Below are 22,567 nucleotides of genomic sequence, written 5' to 3'. Positions count from 1 at the left end.
ATTTGAACAGTTTCTTCTTCCTTCCTGGAATGTGACTTGACATTTTGAATTCCTATTAAATCTCTGGGTACACTCACAGACCTCAGAAAGCTCTGGAGAGAGCAAATATTCTCCGTACTTGGCAAAAGAAGAAACAGATGCCGGTGTGGCTAGCAGGCTCAGCTGTTTGGAGGGCAAGAACCAGTGAACCTGGGTTGTCAGAAAAAAGCTCTACGTGGAGTTGAAAGGGTGCATTTGCACAAGAAAGCAGCCAGCAAAGGAAGCCTGGCAGTCAAAAGATAGGGGAACTGGGGTTCTGTGGTTTTGGGGTACTGTATGCCCACTCTCCTTTCCTGGGGTAATAGAAGCTCTTCTTTGCATAACCAGTGCTCAGTGTCAGGGGTGGACTGTGGTTAGTTTATGCTAACTAACATATTTGTTAACTAGCTTATGCTACTAACTAGTTCACCCCACGGATGATCTCCAGTCAGGTCTGTAACAAGTAATTGCATGTCAGAGCTTTGCTGTGACTTCTGCTAAGAACTGTGTCCCACACAGAAGCCAATGAGAGAGCCCAGGAGCTTAGTCACTGTCATCATTCTGAATATAGTGTCAGAATATGAAGGACAGAACTCAGGATTAAGAGAAAGAAGTGGGATTCATAATCAAACTGGACTCTGGTTAATGAGCCAATATTCTCCATTGTTTAAGCTAGGCTGAGGTAAATTTTGTTATGTTCAAGGTGTCCCACTACCATGTGGCATCCAAATGACTAGGGTGCATAGCATCTATCTGTATGGTAACTGAGGGAATATTATTATTTCCTGAGTTCTTATTTTAAAGGAAACAGCTTTGCACCGAACTTCTGATCTCTAGCCCTTTCCTGAAAAGTGCTACAGAGGACATTCAACGTGGTAGGCATCAACAAAAGGAACAAGCCAGGTGTCAAATGCAGCATATTTTAATTTGTTTCAAATAAAGCAATATATGTTTATATATATATTTATATAATATTTCAGAAAAACACCAGATGTTAAATTCTACAAAAGCACATGTGTCTTCAGCAGATCACGTTTGTCTGATCAAGAATTTCTTGTTTCAACATTAACTCTCTAAAGACAACCAATGGGTCGACATCACAGCTACAACGTAGGTTGCTAACTGAGCCTCTGATCTTCAGCCACATCTCGATTTTCCTAACAATGGGTAAATACTGGCTGGCTAACATGATGCAAAGTCTTGATGAGGAGAAGCGACAACAGATCAAGCAAAGCCATGGGAGTTATGAAGCAAGCTAGAGCAGAGTACTAGGATTAGTAAAAATGATTGCGAGAGAACGACACAAACATACAGGTTTGTATATTCTGATTGACTCTCTTTTGGCAGCGAATTGGGTCAGCACCTTGGGCAGGGAACCAAAACCAGGCAAAACCTGCTCTCTTCCTTCCCAGCTCAGGCCACCAGCGTCACAGCTGGGACTGAGAGAACCGTGGCCTCTGTGGAAACTTCTATTCTAGTGGGACAAAGATTGCACTGTGAAACCCTACCAACATTACCCCGGAAAGGCCTGGTCTCTAAGTTGTCTGCAGCGTGCTGCCTTCGACGGGCCTTTTCAGAATGTGGTGGGGCCTCTGGGGCCTTTGTCCCCAAGGGGGCCTCTTGGTTTTTGGCACCACCTTTGTTTTTGGGACGAAAACCATTATGTGGCTGTCTTCTGTGTTCATGTCGGTTGTTGCTCTTCACCATGGGATCAGCTTCATTACCACTGCCCTGTGACTTGGCTGGACCATTTAGCCTGTTGTGATACTGTGGATTAAATCTTCGTCTTTGGTTGGAAGGTCCATTCTGCTAAAAAGAGAAATGAAGTAAGTGTCTGAAGTCAACAAAGCACAGGTGACACCAGGGGGCATCAGAAAAATCTGCCCACTAAATCATAGATAAGGTTTTCAAATCACAGTAGGGATATACAACATGCCAATAGGTCAAGTTGATGCAATTCCTGATCTAGAACCACAGCTTTGTAAATGGAGCTGAGAGAAAAGTACTCTTCTCTTCAAAGAGAAGAGGAGTAGGGAGGGAGGAGGAGGAAGAGGAAGAGGAGGAAGAGGAAGAGGAGGAGGGGAGGAGGATGAGATAGAAGAGGAGAAGGGGAAAGAAGAAAAGAAAAGGAAGGAAGGAAGGAGGGAGAAGAGGAAGAGGAGGAGGGGAGGAGGATGAGATAGAAGAGGAGAAGGGGAAAGAAGAAAAGAAAAGGAAGGAAGGAAGGAGGGAGAAGAGGAAGAGGAGGAGAAGAAGGAAGAAGAAAGAAGAGGAAGAAGAAGAAGACGAAGTAGAAGAAGAGCAGCAGCAGCAGGAGGAGGAGGAAGAAGAAGAGGAGGAGGAGGAAGGAGAGGAGGAGGAGGAATAGAAGGAGGAAGAAGAAGAGGAGGAGGAGGAAGGAGAGGAGGAAGAGGAGGAGGAGGAAGAGGAAGAGGAGGAGGAGGAAGAAGAGGAGGAAGAGGAGGAGGAGGAAGAGGAAGAGGAGGAGGGGAAAGAGGAGGAGGAGGAGGAGGGGGGGGGAATAGGCCAAAAACTCCAAACCAAATCAAGCCAAACAAGAAACTCTGTATGTTTCAAATGTAATAAAATGAAATGTATTTGATTTCATAGACATGCAGGGCACGTCTACCACATGGATCTCTACCATGAAAAGTTCTAAGTTGAAAATTCTGTACAGTCTATGTTTAAATTCTAATCACACATATATAGAAAGAAGTGACATTCTGCTTGTGACTTTTCTTCTCCAAAACAGGTTTCCTAATTTATTTCAAAACAACCATTCTTATTGTTCAGAAATATTACTTCAGGCAAATGCAGCGATGAAGTGTACCTGGAAGACCCCCGGGAAAGCAGAGTTAACATGCTGTGGTCACAGAAGTAATTTTTCTAAAACATTTTGTAATTTAAAGCCAATCAGCTCAAAGCCTCAAACTGAAAAGCAATTCTTTCAATGAGCCAGCAGCCATCAGCAGCCAGAGACGTAAGGAGACAGGTGGAAAGGCAACAACAGGCCAGAGCTGTCTGTCTGTGTAAGCTAACAAGAGTCCTTGATGTCAGCAGCCAACATTGAGAGGTGACAGAGGGGCAGCACTCAGGAAGTATGTCACCGTCTGTCATAATCACAGTCATCCTGGAAGGTGGTGGCTTTAAGTCGCTTCGCTGTGCAGATGCGGATAGTTTACAGGTCTTGCCTAGGGTCTACATGTAGAAAATGGCAGAACCCTCCCACTTTCTGTGCTCCTTCCTGACAAGATTCGCAAGCACATAATGGATACACGAAGACATGCTTTGAAAATCAGACCTCTTAGTACTAAACATGTAACGTGGTGAGTTATAAAGCTATACGGCTTTTGATTTGTACACCGTGACTCCATGACACAGGTTCAGGATGAGTGGCACCCAATAATCCAGGGCCTAGGTCAAAAGTATCAGTGCAGGACCACATCCCGTTGTCTGAATGCTTCTTTCTCTGCAGCATCCCACACTGAGAGTGAACCTAGGGACGGTAGACACTCTCGCCTATACCTAAGCCTACCCTCGTCTCATGGTTTGAATATCGGGGTGTGAAGATTGCAGCCTAAGAAAATGGCTCAGACAGTCCGTGAGAGCAGCTCCAGGATCTCAAATACTAGAGTGTGTTCCTGACGGGAAAGTGCTAATCCTGGGTGGGTGTCTCATCAACCTCAGTCACCCCTCAATCTGTAGGAAAGATAATGATGTGGGGCTCATACCAGTTACTCTGAAGCACAGAGCCTTTCTTGCTGGCCTTCCAGCCATGTACTACCGCTTACATTACCCAAACACTGGAATCATTGAGCTCAGAGGGTTCTACACAATAGCAACGGATTTGGCTTTCTTTGTTTTTAAAGAAACTGAGTAAGGGAAACTCTTGGGTTAAAATTTATGTTCATCATGGTGCTTGGTAACAAGCATAGAGCCCTGCAGTGAAGGTGCATTTATCCGGTGTGTATTTGACCACAGAAATGCCTGGCTGTGTCAGTAGTGGGGACCCCTAAAAGGTCAAGACAGGGAGACCCAATAGGGGTCCTGCTAGACACCACTAGTCTGAAACACTGAAGAAGAAAGTCAGAGACCATGGAAACTATTGCTGTTTGCTTAGCACCCGTGGCACCGAATCCCATTTCTCGTTCATCTTCAAACCACAAGCTACTATTTCCCTCTCAAAGACAGAACAGAGAAAGAGGAGGAGGAGCTGAAAAGTTCTATTGTTAGAGGCCATGGAAGGCAGGAATTTTGAAAGGTGTGTGCTTTACTGAAACTCCAAGTAATGGAAGTTGCATTGACTTTGATCAATTCCTGAGTCACCAGCTTCCTCTCACTAATAGCGGTCTGGTTCTGCATCTCATTCCTACATCTGTTTGGGACTTGGGGATGCTGGCAAGAAGGGCATGAGAGGACCTTCTCCGTTAGGTGAATGAGTTAACACAGCTGGGCACACAGAGGTAAGGGCTTGTGAGCATGACAGGATGAAGCATGGCGCCTGAGGGAACCTGGCCAGGACCACTAGCTCAGTGGCTAGTAGTTTCATTTTCTTCCTCTGGAAATGGATGGTAATTTTCCTTCCCTGAACCATACACCAGGATCTGCAGAGGCCCCTGCAGGCAGCACTTTGAGCCCTCCCAGAATGGCTTACCTGCTTGTTAGTAGGCATGGTCTGCTGACATGCATCGGCAGTGCTGGGAAGACCGCTCACCATTTTGGGGTTCGCTGCTTTCCCCTCATTGGGCTTGTTGTGACCGGATGACTTCCGGGAAAAATTCCCCTGCTTCCCGGAAGCTACCGCATGAGTGTTCAGCAGAGGCAACAGGGAGCTGCAGGGAGTTCTTGAGGAATAGTTGTTCTTTGGATGTGTGACTGCAACAAGGAATGGTTGGTGTTAAAGGCTGGCCAAGAGGTCTGCTGAGCCATTAGAAAGTGCTGGAAGAAGAAGAAACTGGCGGGAGCTCCATACAAACATTAAGGTTTGCTCTTGAAGATGTAGTCTGAAAGGACACTGAGGTGCTTAGAGATCACCATATTCCTCCCTTAGGAGTCCCTGAACAGTGATCACAGCAGTAGCGTCCATGACGAGAGGCATTTGTAGGAACGGAGATCTATCTGAGGGACTTAGAGATGATTCTTTAGGTTGAGGACCACCATCGATAGGGAGGTAATGACATTGGGACACTCCCTCTCTGCTCCATCCAGAAGTGAATTCTGCCTCCTAGCACCCGCTTCCTTCAGCCCATTTATACGGCCCCATCAGGCTCCCTACCATTTGGGGATGCTGGCACCTAAGGCATCTCTGATCTCTGGGCAGGCCTGCCAGCCCCACACACCTTCTATAGTCCACTAGAGCTCCCTACCAGTCTTTAACTGCAGTTCGGCGCCATCCCCAGTGTCCCGCGCGTGGCAGGCCGATCAGCCCTCTCCGTCACGCACACATTCAGGTCAGGCAGGTCTGTTCAGTGCTTATTGCTGCCAGTCCTGTTGTTTCTGAAAGTGGTGGTTTCAGGCAGGGTGATTTCTATGTGATTATTCTGAATCGAGGCCAGAGGGAATCAATTCCGGGATAAAGCCGTGACTTTTCTCTCACAGCTCACTGGGATTCAAGTGCCAGGCTGGACAGGAAGGCTTCTTTCTGAATTTTAAAATTGTCACCAATTTTTAAAAGCAATTTTCTCTGTTCCCTTTGTTGGATCAGACTTAATCCCAGGGTTTGGCAAGAGGATTAGGAATGGCTAGTAGGGCTCACACAATGTTCGAAGTAGAAAAGACACGGATATATCTGCGGTCCCTTCATTTTGTAGGTTAAGGTGTGACAAATGAGTGTGGGCTGTCCAAACACAGCCAGGGGATTTCAGCGGCACCCAGGCTCACCAGATTCAGTTGTGTGTGGCCATTATTTCCCGTTCCCCTTCTGACTGAGGAGCTGTACAACACACCCTCCATGAAGGGGCTTTGTGGGAATTACTGTCGCAAACACTCGAGGCTGTCTTTACATGGACACTCTTGTAATTTGGAAAGGGGCGATTTCTCTCACTAGATGGCACTTGGAGGCGAGCAAGTGAAGTGCCCCTCCCCCTCCTCCACCTGAGCTGGGCCGCTCAACTCAGGATTAGTTTCACTTATCACTGGATTAAAGTGGAACCTAAGAGGGGCAGGTTCTTTTCCGAATGTCAACCAAACTGCTTGCTGGGAGATGGGACAAAAGCTGAGGATGGAGAAGGGCCACTAGGGAGCTTCTGCCACAAGGGAGGCAGCCTATAAAGAAAAAACTAAGAAGTATAGCGAGAAAATCAGACGGCCGACCCAGCTCCGTGAGTAGGAAGCCCCCAGCACTGTTTTCTGGTGCACAACTGCAAGCTGTTTAAAGGCTACCATCCGAGGGCTGCTCACATCAGTTATACTTAAATCAATTAGCTAAACATACCAACATGGAAAAAATGTCTACCACCTCCTGTGACAAAGGCAAATTGCATTACCATGCACGCATGCAGTATGTTACAGGTAGAAAGGTGACTTGGGAGTAATGGCGTGTGCTAGTCAGTACAATTCGGTAATCAATAGCTCAAGTTTATGTAATATTTTATTTAGAGGGGAGAGGAAGAAATATCAATTAAAAAAATAGGTGCAGTCAGATCTTGGTTTTCTGCTGACTATGAGGTGTTGGGACAGATGTTGGACCTTCTCTGTGACTGTCCTCAAAGCCACATTAGCGCCCGTCACTCATCTCCACCTCACCTTGTGAGTACAGGAAAAAGCAGCAGCCAATCTTGCTTCATATTAGCCACTCTAATTAGGGCTTAATAAGGAACAAGACTGAGCTAATGGCTGACTCGAAGTCTTTCATTATTTTCAGCTTCACTCAGCAGAGAACCCAGGCTAAGCAGGGTGGGGGCTAGGGGTGGGGGGCTCAGGGCATCCAGAGCACTCAGGCAGGCCGGGTCCTGCACAGCAGTAGTCAATCGCTCCCCAAGTGCCAGGAGAAAGCCTACGGAACAGCATCTATAGAACCAGAGCGGCAGTGTGTCTGGAGGAGCGTAGGGGAAGTCTGTGAGAGGTACTCGGCAGCTGACCTGCTCTGCTCCAAGTGATAAATCCTCGGGATTTACTGGTGGGCAGTGGCATTTGAAGAGTCTAAGTTCAAATCTTGACATTTCTAGTGACTTGTGTCATGACCTTAGATCATTAAATCTCCCCAGCCTTCAGTTTAGCCCTGCCAGGGGACCGTATACCTGACATTTCTGCTGTCAACTCCAAACGGCGCCAGCTTACTCACACAGAATTATTTAGCAAGCATGCAAAACTCACTTTCTCCGCAGATCAGGATTTGGGCTTTCAGCTGTTCAATGTCGCAGGAGAAGCGGGCGGCTTTCCCTAGCTCTTCATCATATTTGCGTTCGCTGACAAAGTGCTAGAGGAAAGAGAAGTGGAGCGGGGAGTCAGCCCCAAAGCACAGCAGCACCGGCCACACAGCCTCCCCCCTGCTCTTCCTGTGCCCTCTGAAGGGCGACTTGAGGGGATCACTAGAGCTCATTCACTCTGAGGCGCCACTAAGTGGGCCTTGGTTCTGCCTTCCATGGCCGTGGTCACCTTCTGGGAATCAGGAGGAGTCCTGACCTTCCCCCACGAGGCTTAGAGAGAAGATGAACAAACTCTATGTCCCGGCTTATCTGGGACCTTTTAGCATCCCTCACTTGAGCAGTTTTCTGAGTTACGTTCCAGCAGGGGCGGCTTAGTTTGGCCAAGGGCCTGGTATGGTATTAACTGTCACAAGAAAATGTGCCACCATCCACAGACACCCATCTCTATTTTAATAAGAATAGAAGACCAAAAAGTCTTCTGTGTCTAGAAAACATTATCTTCATGATGGAGTTTCAAGTGCCGCTGTAGGGAGTGGAGAAGATTAGTTTTCAATTCATTTAAATTCAACTTGAAATTAAGATCTACATGGAGATCGCACAGTGAGAAACATAAGAAATAACTGTGAGTCGAACGAAGCCTCCTGGAGAATTAGGGAGTTTACCACATGGCAAGGGAAAGAGGGACATTAAGTTCAGGGATGAATATGACTGATGCCTTGGAAACAGAGGTGGAAGAAATTCTCTCTCAGTGAGTGACATGTGAATTTACATATGGGAGAACATGGGAGCTGGGACAGTTAAAACATTAAAGCTGAAAGCAGAGGCTGACCATAAGAAGCAATCTTCCTTTCACCCAATCACATTATCATGAAGCCAGTGTTTTTATTACCTCTATTTTACAGATGACAGATCTGGGTTCTGAGAGCCTAAGACAATATGTAATTTATCCAAGCCACAGAAGTAGAAAATGTTAGAGCTATATACTGTTTTACTCCAGAGCCTGTGCTACCAACCATGTAATGAAAAGTGGGATTTTGATAAGCAGGAATGAAACTTGGGAGAAAGTTGATTTCAATTGACTGGGATGCTGCAACCCCACCTCCTCACTTGATGTTCTAACAAGCTGGACTCTTCAGAGGAAATGGGTATTGAGTAGGTACTGAGTCCTGTTGTGTATTGTATCTGAGGAGAGGGATGGGTCATCCTGAGTGAGGCCAAGTCTGTTTGGGGAGTTTAACTCTGGCCCTGGGGTAGAGAGGGGACTGCAGGCTGGTGGAAAGACTCCTGAGGAGACCTTGCAATTGGCTGAGTAAGAAGAAACAAAGGCTAGGAGGGAGGTGAGAAGGAAGCATCTCCAGGGCTCTGGATACGCAATCCCTTTCTCCCTGAGCTCCCTTACGTGCCTCACCAGGATGGAGGGGATCAAATGTCACAGGACCTTTCTCCTGGTGTCAATCAGCTTTACACTGTCCTAGCAGACACTGTTCTAAAGCTAGTGGCATCTACGTCTTGAAACATTCTGGGTTTCTAGAAGCCAGGGAGAAGCTGGGTGCATGTGTGTGCGCACACACTGAGTGTTTAAAAACTGGGCAAAAAAGAAGAGAAGAATCAACTTTACTTTCCTACTTTGCTATAAACACTTTGTCTTCCTCGTAACTATTTCTCTTTCTAGCAACTTTACCCAATGCTGTTTAGAAGATTCAGTCTGAGTGTATAAATTGAGGTGTCACATCCCTATATTTTGGCCAGATAATGGGCATTGGCCAAGCAGAGAGTGGCTAGAACCTTTCTCTCAGTGGCTTGAATCTTGTATGGCACAAGAGTTAATGGCTCTTGGAGGGCAGTCAATGCCATCGCGCCCTGACTAGAGAATTTGGGAATTATTTTATTTCCTATATTACTACCGAAACCACACTGGTTCGTGCCTAGTTGTAGACCCAGGTCTTCAGAAACACTCGGCTTTGGTGACTTACACTCAGTATTATTTCAAATTCTGCTTCCAATTAGCCGGGATCAGTTTATATTCCTTGCCATAGAAGAAATCTAATAAACATATATTTGTGGGTAGTAATCTTATCAAAAAAGGGAATTAAAGTAGAAAACTATAAAGGACTCCTTATAACCTCTCTTACAATATACTCACATGAGTGTATGTTTATAAACATAGGCATAAATTATACAGAGTAAAAATCATATCACAGATAACTTATGTCTATATATACACTTTAATAGTTCATCTTGACTGATGTAGCTCCCTCCATTGTAGTATATATCCCTTCAAAACTACTCTATTTAAGGGAAGTAATTAAGTGTTTCTTCAACCCTGATGCATTCTGTATTTCAAGCCGGTGGAAGGGAGTTGGGCGAATGTGTTGAGTGTCAGAGCAGCAGTCTATCAATACAAAGCAAACACCCGGGGTCTGCTCAGTGTTCAGTTGGGTTCACAGAACTGACCTTAATTTCAGCTCTGAGTTCGGCCAGCTGCATCTCTGCCATTTGACTGGCTAGATCAGTCAGTCGCTTCAGCTCCTCTGCCTTCTTCTGACGGGCAGTCAGGATGTCCACTGACAAATGAGAAGGGACAACGTGTTAGGGACAGAGGCGTAAACGCAGTATCACAGTCTGGGTTCCTGGAGTCAGTTCTCCCCCAACAGGCAGGTTGCTTTGCAGGACCATGAGTTTGTTCCGAGGATGGCTGGCTCTCCATGTTTGTTACCAACCATGACCCCCTAAGAAAACTCAGTTCCCCGAGGCGCTGTGCAGCCACACCGCTTTCCCTCCTTCGTTACACTGGCATCTGAGCATCGTTCCTTAATTTGGCATCTTCAGAAAGTCGTATGGAACTATCCCTGAAAAAAATAGCACAAGTCTACACAGCCACAGCCACCCTCCTGTATGTGCTATCCCTTTAAATTCTAACAGCATCAGACTCTCTAAATTTTACCCAATATGGCCTCGGCAGTAAGTCAGTGGTAGAGCACTTATGGAGCACATACAAAGCCCTGTATCCAACTGATATCTTAGAACACAGTCTCCTGGGGGTAACTAGCTGTGATGTTGTAATATGACATAGAGGAGTTACTCTATCTACTTTTTATGGCCTGAAAAATGCTTTTGCATTTGATGCTCTGCAGATATATTTCCGTTTTTGCAAATAGACATTCCAGACCGGAGTACCTTGTGTGTCTTTGTTCTAAGTATCCCAGGTGGAAAAATTTCAAGGGCAACTCAGGCCACTTTGAACTGGCTATGCTAGCATCTGCACCTTAGAGAGGTCAGTGGGGAATTCCCTGCTACCTTACTTCCTCATCTCTGTCAGAAGAACTCAAGTTTCCGATAGACACAGAAGCTCCTATTAACCTATGTGTGTTTCCCAGAGCTTGGAGCACAGAAGCCAGTAAGGAGACGGAGCTCCCCAGACACAGGCTAGCGGCTCTTTAATTCATCATATACGAATTTCCTTTGTTCCTCTTGGCCAAACATGTTGAGCCCTAAGGAAAAATAGCCCATGTAGGATAACACACATGTTGAATTGTTCTCCATCCTGGCGGCAACAAAGATAAACTGCTCTAATGGACCGCATTCCCAGCACGCAGAGCTGAGCAATGTATCTGTGATTTCGATATTTTTGAAATATCATTTCATTGGGGAGGTCAGCTGGCTTCAAAGTTCCTCCCACCTTAGCATCCCAGTGCTGGGATTTCAAGTCTGTGCCACCACACAGAGCCAAGCAATGTGATTTCTGATTCTAAGCAGTCTTAATAGCTACGACATCAAACAAGTCACTTCAAACATCAAAGCAAGTGAGGGGAAACAGAGGGCAGCAAAATAAAGAGATGCACACAAGCAGGCAGGGGTTAAGGTTCCTTGCACAGTGAGGGATTGAACGGGCAGGCAAGGGTTAAGGTCCTTGCACAGTGAGGGAAGCATACAAGCAGCCGCTCTTCAGACAGACAGGTGTTTTCTGTTTATGTCAATATCAATGTGGAGATGCCAATAAAATAGCCTGCAGAGAAGGCCTGATCATCTGCCCAATCACACGAATCATCCTCTGGTTACTCACCTGGCTCCCCTGTTAGCAGATGGCTGGGCAGACTGATATAGACCTACTGGTCCTTCAGAATTCAGAATCTACTGGTAAAACATGTTTGGATACTGTGAGCGAGACATTCTCACCTGGATGCCAAAAGGGTCATACTGAATGATGTCTTGGGACATCTGGTTGCCCCAGAGATCACAGAGTAGCCACCTGCTATTATTTTTGGCCAAAAAAACCATAGTTGGTTCACCTGCACATTACTTTTACAAATTGAGCGTCCACATTTAAAAAGTAAAAATGCCATTTGGAAGAGATTTCTAGGGGGCTCTTAAAACATTGGGATCTGGGCTAGGGACATGGCTCACTTGGTGGACCTTTTGCTCATCATGCATAAGGTCCCTGTTCATTTCTGACTGTGTGAGGAGGGATGGTGGCCTGGGAGGGAGAGGCAGAAGGACCAGAGATTCAAGGTCGTCTCTAGCTACACAGTGAGTTGTGATCAGCCTGGGACATAAAAACAGCATTTCTGGCCACATTTGCTCAGCATCCCAAATGACATGGTGCCCAGTGTGCCACCATCTCTACATGCTCCTCCGATAGCATGTTACCCAACTATATACATCTTCAGTCCCTCATGGGGCTAGAATAAGACTGAACGGTGGGATTCTTTGTGTCCACAATCCCTGTGCATAGCGCACAGCGGGAACATGGGAGCTGAATGAAGGGTTCGTTGATTGGATGGGTCCATTAACTGAAAGGTTATCAAAATAAGGACTGAAGCTCTTGTCCCACTCAAGACTGTCCGTATCTGAGGCTGGGAAGCTGGCTCTGTGGTAAGGTGTATGCTGTGGTAAGAAGGATGAGTCTGAATTCAGATCCCCAGCCCCATGTTAAAGGCTGGGCAAGGCTGGGCTTGTTAGTATCCTCCAAAAAATGGGGGAATGGTAGAGGGGGACATTTGATATTGAGCTCCAGACTCCATGTGCACACCCACAAATGTCACACATGTGTCAAACACATGAACCAGCACCCTACCCAATACTCACAGAAAGGTTTTAGGACCTAGAGCTTTTTATTACTTATGTATTTGTCATTGTAATTCAGCCTATGGATGGGACTGAGGTCTGCAACATGAGAAAATGACTGAGTCAAAATAGGAAATGCTAGGCTTTCTTCTTCCAAAGGAAGCTTTAAAAAGAAAGAAACACACAAATTCTAAAGGCCCAGACTTGAAAAGCATGGAGGGAAGGGGTCAGCGGACTGTCCGTGACACACGGCCGCAGAGCCCACTCTTCACACTGGATTCTCGTGAGACTGGTGACAACTAGGGGTCATTGTTCTTCCTGATTATGCAGAACTTGGGCATTCACTTGATACAGAAGATTTTGTAAAAATAGATACAAATGGGCCCTAAAATGGGAATGCAGGTGCAAAATCACCAATAAAGTTCTGAGTTTAAACCCGTGCAAATCATGGAAATGAAGACTGCATCAGCAAGCTCGTGTGCATTCTTACATACAGTCGCATTAACATTTCAAAGCCCTTCATTATGCAAAAGTCTTAAGAGTTAAGATCTAAAGCCAATATTCTTTAGGGGCACACATTTTTCACCTCCAGTATGTCAATCACAAAACCAGAAAGCATCAACAAAAAACAGATCAGACCTTAGGATCGCTGGTGCTGGAATGGAAGGTAGAGTAGGATGCATGTTTGAAACCATCAGGCTTTCAGAAATCTGTAGAGGGAGGCAGTTCCATGCAGCTTGGGTCCCCTCGCATGCAAAACTTAACATTATCCATGCAACTCTATAAACAGTATCCGGCATGCTGAAATGCATTTTCTCAATAGGATGTAAATCCCTTCGGGATCTTAGAACACACTGGAAGCTTGGTTCCTATCTCTTGACCCGTGGAAATCTTAAGGCTTCTCAAAGAATACCCATCAGGAGAATACCCATCATTCAGACTCTCAGGGTCAGGTGTTGGGGTGCAAGTGTTTCTTTAAGCACAGAGGCTCTTTGAAATCCTGATTCTGTAACAGTTCTCCAGAATCTGCTATTTTACTTCATAATATGCTCATGTTAATACAGAGTCATTTTTTTCTTCCCACACCTCTAGTAAACCTGTCAAGTACATTTCTCTGTGACCTTCGGTTCCCTGGGGAGGCAGACAAAGTCTGAATGCCTAGTGAGATATATGCTTATTTCTTAGAATATAATAATCCTGCACCCCCTGCAGGGTCCCTGTGCAACTAGATAGCAACGTTTGCAAACTGCACGCATGGAGCTAATGTGCTAGTAACGAGGCGAGGTAACTCCTCCAGAGCAGACCTTTAAATTAATGACGTCAGTGTTCACTACCACTAGATGTTGCAGTCGATAGAGTTACACTGATTGTAACTGTAATGGCTGGTCTCCGTTGTCAACTTGAATACATTTAGAATCAACTAAAACCTAGCCTGCTGGGCACACCTGTGAAGAATTGTCTTGATTGGATCATTTGAAGTAGAAAAACCCATCTTAAATCTGGGCCACGCCTTCTGAGAGCAGTCCACACGATAGGACATGGAAGGAGGACGGTCTTGCTTTTTCTCTTGCTTGCCTTTCTTCCGACGGCAAGTTCATCTATTCTGCTGCCAAAGCATTCCTTCACCCATATTATGACCTACATCTTCAGGACTCTGTTATAAACCACAGAAGACTAGCTAGGATATGCAGCCTAGGATCGAACAACCATTGAATTCTTGGCCCAAGTTTGTGGAAATTGCAGGGCCTCTATACACCAGCACAAAGGGAGGCAATGAACCCCTAATCTGGACTGAGACTAAACAAAGGCACTTGAGACTTTAAAAACAGCTCTGACTTTGTCTCCAGCCCTAGTACTACCTGATGTCTCAAAACTTTTTCATCTCTTTGTCCATGGGATGAAAGCCAAAGGGGATTTTAACTTAAACCTTGGGGCCATGGAAATGCTCTATGACATACCTGTCTAAAGGATTGGACCTTGTGCCCACAGGATGGCCCACCTAACAGCTATGACAACTGCAAATGAAACGAAAAAGCAAACAGCTAGCTAGCTAGTTAACTAACTAACTAACTAACTAACTAACTAACTAAGTTAGCTCTTACACTCATAGTACTCCATTCCATTGAGTCCCTCCTTTGAAGACCAGAATCCTGACTGTCTAATGTCTTGTGTGACCCGGTACCAGCCTCTACTATTGGACTACCTTCAAGCACAATTTGAGAATCCCACTACCATCGATCCTGCTACCCTCTTGCCTGATGACCACCCACAGAGGCTCATCCACAACTGTCAAGAAATGGAAGATGAAGCCAGGTCCCTGGGAGCGGCAATAGCTATTCTATCCAAAATGATCTGAGCCCAAGCTAGGTACTTCAGCCCAGAAAGCAGAACTGATTTGTCTGATCCAGGCTTTCAGACGGGGAAAAGGAAACTTCACCACTATATACAGGGACAGTCACTATGCTTTTACTATTGCACCTGTCTGTGGTGAGATCTATAGAGAAAGAAGGCTTCTCACTGCTGGGAGAAAGCAGCAGCAGCAGCAGCAGCAGCAACAACAACAACAACAACTTCTCGGCCCTCTTAGAAGCTATCTGGCTTCCTCTCCATATTGCTGTCCTCCACTGCTGGGCCACTGACCAACAAATGACTGCTCTAAGACCAGTGGAGACCAATGATACTCTGATGACATGCCCTGACCTGGTGCTGCCCAAGACTCCAAACGAAACGGGCAGCTCCAACCCACAGGTTGATGGAGTACACCAGAGGGAACGATTACTCTCCCAGAAACAAGGGGCAGGACCTTGAAAACTGACTTTCACCAAGCTACTCAGGTGGGGTCCTCCAAACTTTCTGAATTGCTCAGACTAAGGAATGTTGTACGTAGACTGGACAGTCTAGTGCGGACGTCTTGGCCAGATTCCAGGTTTGTGCTCAGATAATCCAAAATACAGAATCCTTACCCAGAACAGGGCCCACAAAAGAGACCAACACCCTCGTGAACTCTGGGAAAACTTGCTTCACCAAGATCAGCGTGCCAGGGAGGATACAAACGCTTGTTAGTTTTTATAGATACCTTTTCCAGGTGGGCAGATGTGTCCTCCATCCAGATTAAAACTGTTTGAATAGTAGCTTAAAAAGCCCCTCCATGAATCTGTTCCCTGACTTATCCTCTCCCTAGTTATGGGTCTGATAATCGCTTGGCTTTAATAGCCCAAACCTCTCAATTAATAGCTAACGTTTTAGACATAGAAAACTTCATTCCATAAATAGACTTGAGCATCTAGGGGAAAAAATTAGTATGTTAAAAAAAAGTCTAACAAAACTCTAAAGTCTGGTGAAGGGTGGAAGAACCTTCCTTTGCTTTGCTTTGGGCCCATTGCACCCATATAAGGAGAGATTTACTCTCTACGGGATTATGTTTGGAAGACCTCCCCAACTGCTTCTTTGGTTCAGAAACCAGCAGTTGTCAGAACTCTCTAACCATCCAGTCCTCCATAAAAGCTAGTCATGAAACTATGTGAGAGACCCAGCCAACATCAGAGTCCACTACCAGTTTGCACTTGTTTGAATCCAATGATGTTGTCTGGGTCAAGCAGGTAGCCAAACTGGCCGGCTGAAACTAACTTGGAAAGGCCCCTATATGGTTACTGTCATTACACCTATGGTGGTGAAGGTAGCTGGCATTACAGCATGGATCCACCACACCAAAGTCAAGAAAGAAGCCACAGACACTGCTGCTACCGAATGGACTGTCCCCTGGACTATGGACTCACTGAAATTAAGGTTTCACTGGGCCCTAGTCCCTTCCACTCCTTGACCTTCTTCGTCCTCCTGAGTCTTATGTTTGTATGAATACAGAGTCATGGTTCAACTCCCTCAGACCTCAGGCCTGGACCTGGGAACCAAGAAGACAAATACAAGGAGGTATTAGCTAGCATGACTACAATCCAGCAACCCATATTCACCTTGATCTTTGTTCACTGATGCCCACTCTAAGCATCTGGTTATACTGGAGAAAAGAAAGACATGGGAGTTTATGTTCGGGATAGGAATACAGAGTTCACAATTCTATCCATGCCCTGCAGTTGGGACCCCTAGTTGTCAGATCAAGGGAATTTCCATTGCAAAAACTGGGACTGTAAAATAGAGACTTCTTGAAAACATATGAATGGATTTTAGAAAACAGTTCCCTCCCAAGAAATGAACAACAGGAAAATGTAATCCGATGTCCATAAAATTAAAAAAAAAATCTGAAAATGCCATAAGAAAGATTTTGGCCCTTGGAAAACAGGGAAAACCTGAGAAATCAGACTCAGGAATAGCTCCTGGGAATAAAGTTAATCATTCCCAGACAGAAATCAGCTAGGATTGCTGGTTATACTTAGACACCTGACCCCTATACTACATAAGGATAGAAAGTAACCAGACCATCATCAGCCCATTGGTTGACAAAATTCACTGGGACAGCCCTAATTAAGGTTAGAGGAATTCAACGAGGCTAAAACTTTTCTAATATCCAAAACTTTAACGTAGGCAATTGCCCTTATTCTAATGCCCGCTACTCTGCCTTGAGGGCTAACTCAGCTGGACAACAGCAGTATTACTGGGCCTCTGAGACTACCTGGTGGGTGTGTACTAATGAATTACCTCAATGCTCCTCTTCTGACACTTTCCAAACTAAGCAGGACCTAGGGTTATTGAAAGTTTCTGTTTCTGAATTAAAATTCAGAATATACCTTACTGAAATGGTTCTACAACACTGGGGATCCTTAGACTGACTTCTTATGAGATAAAGGAAACTAGGTATAGCTTTGTGAAAAAACCTATGCTAACTGATCAGGAATAATTAGAGAAAATCTTGCCATGGTTGGGGAAAACCTCGGAAAGAGAAAGACGTAAATCAGATAATTGGTGCTGACCTCTGTTCTCTCGGTTCCCTGGCTAACTACTCTGCTATCAGTAGTCTATTTGACTACTCAGTAATCTGTGGCTACTCAGCACTGAGTGGGCCTTTAATTCTCACCTGATAGGACTAATGGTAGAGCCGTATATGTTAAACCATATGGCCAAGTATGTAGCAATTTAGTACATTTAATAGTCCTTAGGATCAACAGCACCTCCTCAGAGCACTATTTGACTCGTTAACTAAGACCAGTGCCGGTGGGGAATGTAACAGGGCCCCACCCAGACCTTAGTCGGCCCCCAGACTTGGCACAACTGACCCCATGGAGGAGGTACCATTCAGGCCACAAAACTAAGCATGTAGGCAGTAACACCTAGCAAAATGAAGATGAAGACCCAGTCCATCAAAGGCCATAGTTCTGGGAGAGTCTCTTAAACGTACTAACCTTAGTGTTTTGGCTTCTGTAGTTCTGCTTCTGGCTAACTGTTCTTGTTAACTGAAGAGTGTCACCTGAGAACATCATGGGTTCTGTGATTGAAAGCTCATCCTGAGAAAAGCTCGGTGCTGCACTGGGATCACGAACACCCTGTGGAGTTTCTGGCCAACTAATAAAGACTTTTTCTTGGCTTAACCCCATGACTGAGCAACACTGGCCTTCTTACCCTTTCATTAGCTGCCACCTAGCACACAGAAGCTTGTATAATAATGGAGGGAATGTGATTGATGTTGAAGTGACCATAGCCAGCCTAAACACGGCAAACATGGCTCTGGCAGGCCTTGCCCTTCTCCCCCAGCCCCTCTTCCTTGCTAAAAATCCATTACATTACATTTCTAAAGCTAGCCACCAAAATCTATTTCTCCTGAGGCTGACCACCAAGGTCCAGCTACCAGAGTATTGGAGTCCATCAATCAAAAACCCCCAACGGCTTACCTATGTAACATGCCCAATCAAAATCACACACCTCATACTGACACAGGGATTCCCCTTTCGCTTTTATAAACTGTCATTCACTTCTGTCTCCTCTCTATCCAGAGGAAGTCCTCTGTCCACCTCTGGGACAAATACTCCTCCCTCTTCTCCCTTGTTCTCTATCTGTGTTTGTCTCTTATTCTCTGCCCTCTGTCATTCTGGAGCAAGTAAACCTTCTCTGTGCTGAGAACTTGGTCTAGGGGTCCTGAGCTGACACCAATCACTTTATATGTCACATAAAAGAATTGAGAATGTGGAAAGTTCTCGAGGCCACAGATGAGCAAGTCCCAGGTAGTGATTGCAGAAATGGTTCTCTACTTGACTGGGACTTAGTTTGCTGGTTCCTTCTGTCTGTGAAGATGTGCGGTTGACAGTCATGACTCCTGAGAGACTCAGCACAACCCTCGTGGCTCCATTTTCTGCCTGTTTTATGAGGCCCTGGACTGACAGACCTGTTTACTAATAAGAGCTGTCCCTCTGCACACATATGCGATGACATATGATGCTGCTAAGTGTTTGGCTCATATTTTCTCATTTTGTCTTTAACTATTTGAGCCATAATATTCTTGCTCTGATGAGGAACCTGACACAGAAAGTGCCAAGCCAGTTAGGGCTATGTAATAAGACCCCAGCTGAAAACTCACAACGACAGTTCAAGGTTGCACCATCAGTAAGTGGGTAGAGACTAGAGTCTGTCACCTCTAATGCAGACCCTGCCTTGCCCGGGTGATGGACAATTTTGAAGGCAGGACCAGCATCACCATTACTGAAGTTAGATGAAGCCTGCTTGCCAGTCCGGCAGTTTCAGTCATAGGAGGAAGTACTCGGTACGTGTTTACTCATGGAGGGGATTAAAAGAGAGGATTCTCTGGAGATGCTCAGATTCCATGGATGTTGGAACCCACCACTAATGTCTCAAAAAGAAAGGAGGACATGAAACTTCTGTGAACCTTGAAAGATGTGGTAGTGTCTTGTCTGGGGAACCATTTGTGTCTGTGCTGTGTTGGGGGCTGGGCCGGTGCTATGTACACAAATGCTAAATTCTGAACCCCAAGATGGGGTTGCATCCATCCAGAGGAGTGAATTCTCATGCATGCCAGCCTTTGTTGTGTAAACCTTGCTCCCAATTGAAAGTTAATTGGTAAACAGAAGGCTAGAGCCTATGACTGGGCAGCACTTGAGGACTGAGGGGTTTCAGGAGAGACCAGAAGGGAGGGGGAAGAAGATGGGTAGAACAGGAGGTCTGTCTCCATTAGATGGGATGGCCCAGGAGCAGGTGGCTGAGAGGAGTGCACCCCTAGGATACAGATGGGGCAAAAATAGCCCAGGGGAGACTCAGACATCAAGGAACAAGGGGCATATAATTTGGACATAGGTGAGAACAGCTCGATCTGGGCTTACAGCTTGTAAAACACTACCAGGCTTTTGTGCCTTTTATATGGGATAGATAGGATACATAATCCATGTACAATGTTGGTTGCTGGCACTTTTACCGTAAGAAGATGAACAAAGCTACATGTAAGGCACAAGAAATCTGAGTATGTGCATGATTTATTTTTACTGACAAAAATCATTGAGCTTGTAAGATTAATTTCTCAATCGGAGGCACCGAAGGATTCCAATTTGACCCTCAATCACATTAGCTTCACCAAAATGTTGCTGACGTATTTTAAAGCCTTTTCCCCGAGTGCACACCTATGGGTGTGTAGCTGTGAGTGGCGGTCAGTGTCCAGTGCCTTCATCTACTTCTCTCCACCTTCTATTTTTGAGACAGGGTCCCTCACTGGACCTGGAGCTCAGGGACTCAGCTGGGCTGTGTGGCCGGTGAGCTGTGGGGACACCATCACCTCGGCCTCCGTCCGCAGAGTTCCGGTTCCAGCCGTGTATCCCACGCAGGGCATTTTACAGTGAGCTCAATCTCAGCGCTCACACCTCCTCTCTACCTGCTGAGCCATCTACTCAGCCCCTAGAAAACTTTCCTTGATTTAAAGTTAACATTTTAATTACATTTATGTGTTTATCTGTTGTGTGCGTGTATGTATCACGTGTAAGCACATGCATGACACAGCATGTCCATGGAAGTCAGAAGACAACATGCAGTTGGTTCTCTCCTTCTTCTATGTGGGGTCTTGGGGATCAAACTAAGGTCAACAGGCTTGGTGACAAGTGCCTTTCCCTTTTGCCCCCACTCCCCTTTTAATTTTTTTAATTAAAAATGTCAATAGTTATTTTTTGAAAATGAAAACTGAATTATGACCGAAGTACACAGGAGAAAAAGAAGAATTTGGCTTAATCTTTTCATTCCTGTACAAATAAATGCACTGGTAGTCAAATGAAAAAGGATTTAGTTGAAAGGTTGTTGGGTTCAGTCCACCATTTATATATCTTATAAACTAGTCCACCACTAGTTTATACAATAACACCTGGACCAGAATCAAGACCTTAGACTATGCAGGAAAAGCAGTATAAAACATTGCACATGAGAAAAGTCTGGTCCCAGGAACATACTAGACTGAATTCAAAAGTAAGACAGGGTTAGCCATGCACTGTGTCCCATCTGAGGGTTCTTGTCTCTGCTGAAAGTTCCAACCAATAGAACTCACCCTGTGGAAGACTGCCTCTGTGTACAGGCTGCCATCTGACCCAGACTGCTACGGTGTACAGACTGCCACAGTGCAGGTTCCCATGTCACAACGATTATCATGTGCTTGCACTGCCACCATGCACAGACTGCCACTGTGCACACATCAACACTCTACAGAGTTTTGTCTTACACAGAGTACCATGTGCACAGACTGCATCATACACAGATGGCATCATACACAAACAGTATCATACAAGGGCTGCATCGTACATGGACAGCATCGTGCACAGACTGCATTGTGAAGGTTACCATTTGCTCTGCTTATTCAGTCGCTTATCACAGTGGGGGAGGTTTAGACACGAACATAAACAAACAAACAAACCGCCCAGAATATTAACACTTTCTGTTTGCAGTAATCATGATACCACGAATGTGTTATTTATTTACTTAATTTTGCTTTTAATGGAGACAGGTTCTCTTGGACTTCCTTAAACTCACAGGAGTGTGCCCACCTCTGCCTCCCAACTGCTGGGATTAAAGGTGTGTGTTGCCACACCCGGTTGTGTTCACTATTCAGATAAAGAATTTGCTTTACCAGGCAATCTATAATTTCAAGTTAAAATGTGAATTGATTTTCTCTTACAGTCAGTCTGAAGTTGGCAGATGCTGGCACATTGGACAGAGTTTGTAAACATAACTGGAGTATTTTAAGAAAACTTCATTTAGTGCAACTTTATATTTGAATTATTAATCCTGTACAAGTTGCTTAAAAGCTTGGGGGGGTGTATTTTGCCTGTGGAGTTTATTAGTGCATTGTTAAGTTCCTAAAATGTTTGAAAAGAAACAGCTTACACACACACACACACACACACACACACACACACACATACACACGCACACATACACACCCATGACAAATATTTAGGTAGCTTTAAGTATTGACTTTTAAGTGGCACAAATGCCATTGTTTTGCTTCTTATTCTTATTGTGAAGGTGTCTCACTTACTCTAGCTTGGCTTCACTATTTTGATCCTTTTGCTTCCCCTTCCTGACTGCTGAGATTATAGGCATGAATCCCCATGTCTGGTTCAGGACATGTTGGGAATCAAACCCAGGGCTTCAGGCATGCTAGGCAAGCACTCTCAGATTGAGCTACATCCCTACGTCAAACTGGAGCAATTTAAGGAGCTTCAGCTTGATAAACTTGAGTTGTGTGAGCTTAAACGAGAGTGAGTGAAATAGCTATGAATGCCATTGTGAAATTGTAAATTATACAGTCTTTAAAATGACTATCTTTAAATTTAATATCTACTTCCCTTAAATTAATACTAGGACTGAAGAGTAGACGCAGTCAGTGAAGTGCTCACTATACAATCTTTTTTAAATTAAATTAATTTTTTAACTTACTCACTTTATATTCTGCTCGTGGCCCCTCCCAGTTACCCTATCCCACAATCCTTCTGCCATCCCCCATCCATTCTCCTCAGAGAGCAGATGAGGATCCCTGGGTATCCCCACTACCCTAGCATTTGAAGTCTCTGCAAGTCTAGGCCCATCCTCTCCCACTGAGGCCACACAAGCATCCCAGCTAGAAGAACACGTCCCACAGACAGGCGACAGCTTTTGGAATAGCCCACCACTCCCGTTGTTTGGGACTT

The 22,567-nt window shown here is 45.2% G+C and overlaps 1 protein-coding gene across 34 annotated transcripts in view; it reads right to left on the bottom strand.

Annotated features, from left to right (window-relative positions):
- Positions 1-924: 924 nt before the first annotated feature.
- Spats2l (spermatogenesis associated, serine-rich 2-like) overlaps positions 925-22,567 on the bottom strand; it is a 173,678-nt gene continuing 152,035 nt past the window's right edge. For 18 of the 34 annotated variants that reach the window (XM_087566174.1, XM_087566164.1, XM_087566160.1 and 15 more), the window contains 4 exon segments: positions 9,840-9,949; positions 7,333-7,435; positions 4,673-4,893; positions 925-1,827 (listed from right to left, as the gene is read on the bottom strand). In XM_087566174.1, the coding sequence (XP_087422300.1) occupies positions 1,432-1,827; positions 4,673-4,893; positions 7,333-7,435; positions 9,840-9,949 (830 nt within the window). In that variant the 3' untranslated portion in view covers positions 925-1,431. 34 annotated transcript variants of the gene reach the window in all.

This window comes from Rattus norvegicus, chromosome 9 (assembly GCF_021556685.1).
Source record: "Rattus norvegicus strain SHRSP/BbbUtx chromosome 9, alternate assembly SHRSP_T2T, whole genome shotgun sequence".
Classification (NCBI taxonomy): Eukaryota; Metazoa; Chordata; class Mammalia; order Rodentia; family Muridae; genus Rattus; species Rattus norvegicus.
The sequence above is the reverse complement of the archived record's forward strand: the minus strand, read 5'-3'. Positions and strand labels throughout refer to the sequence as shown.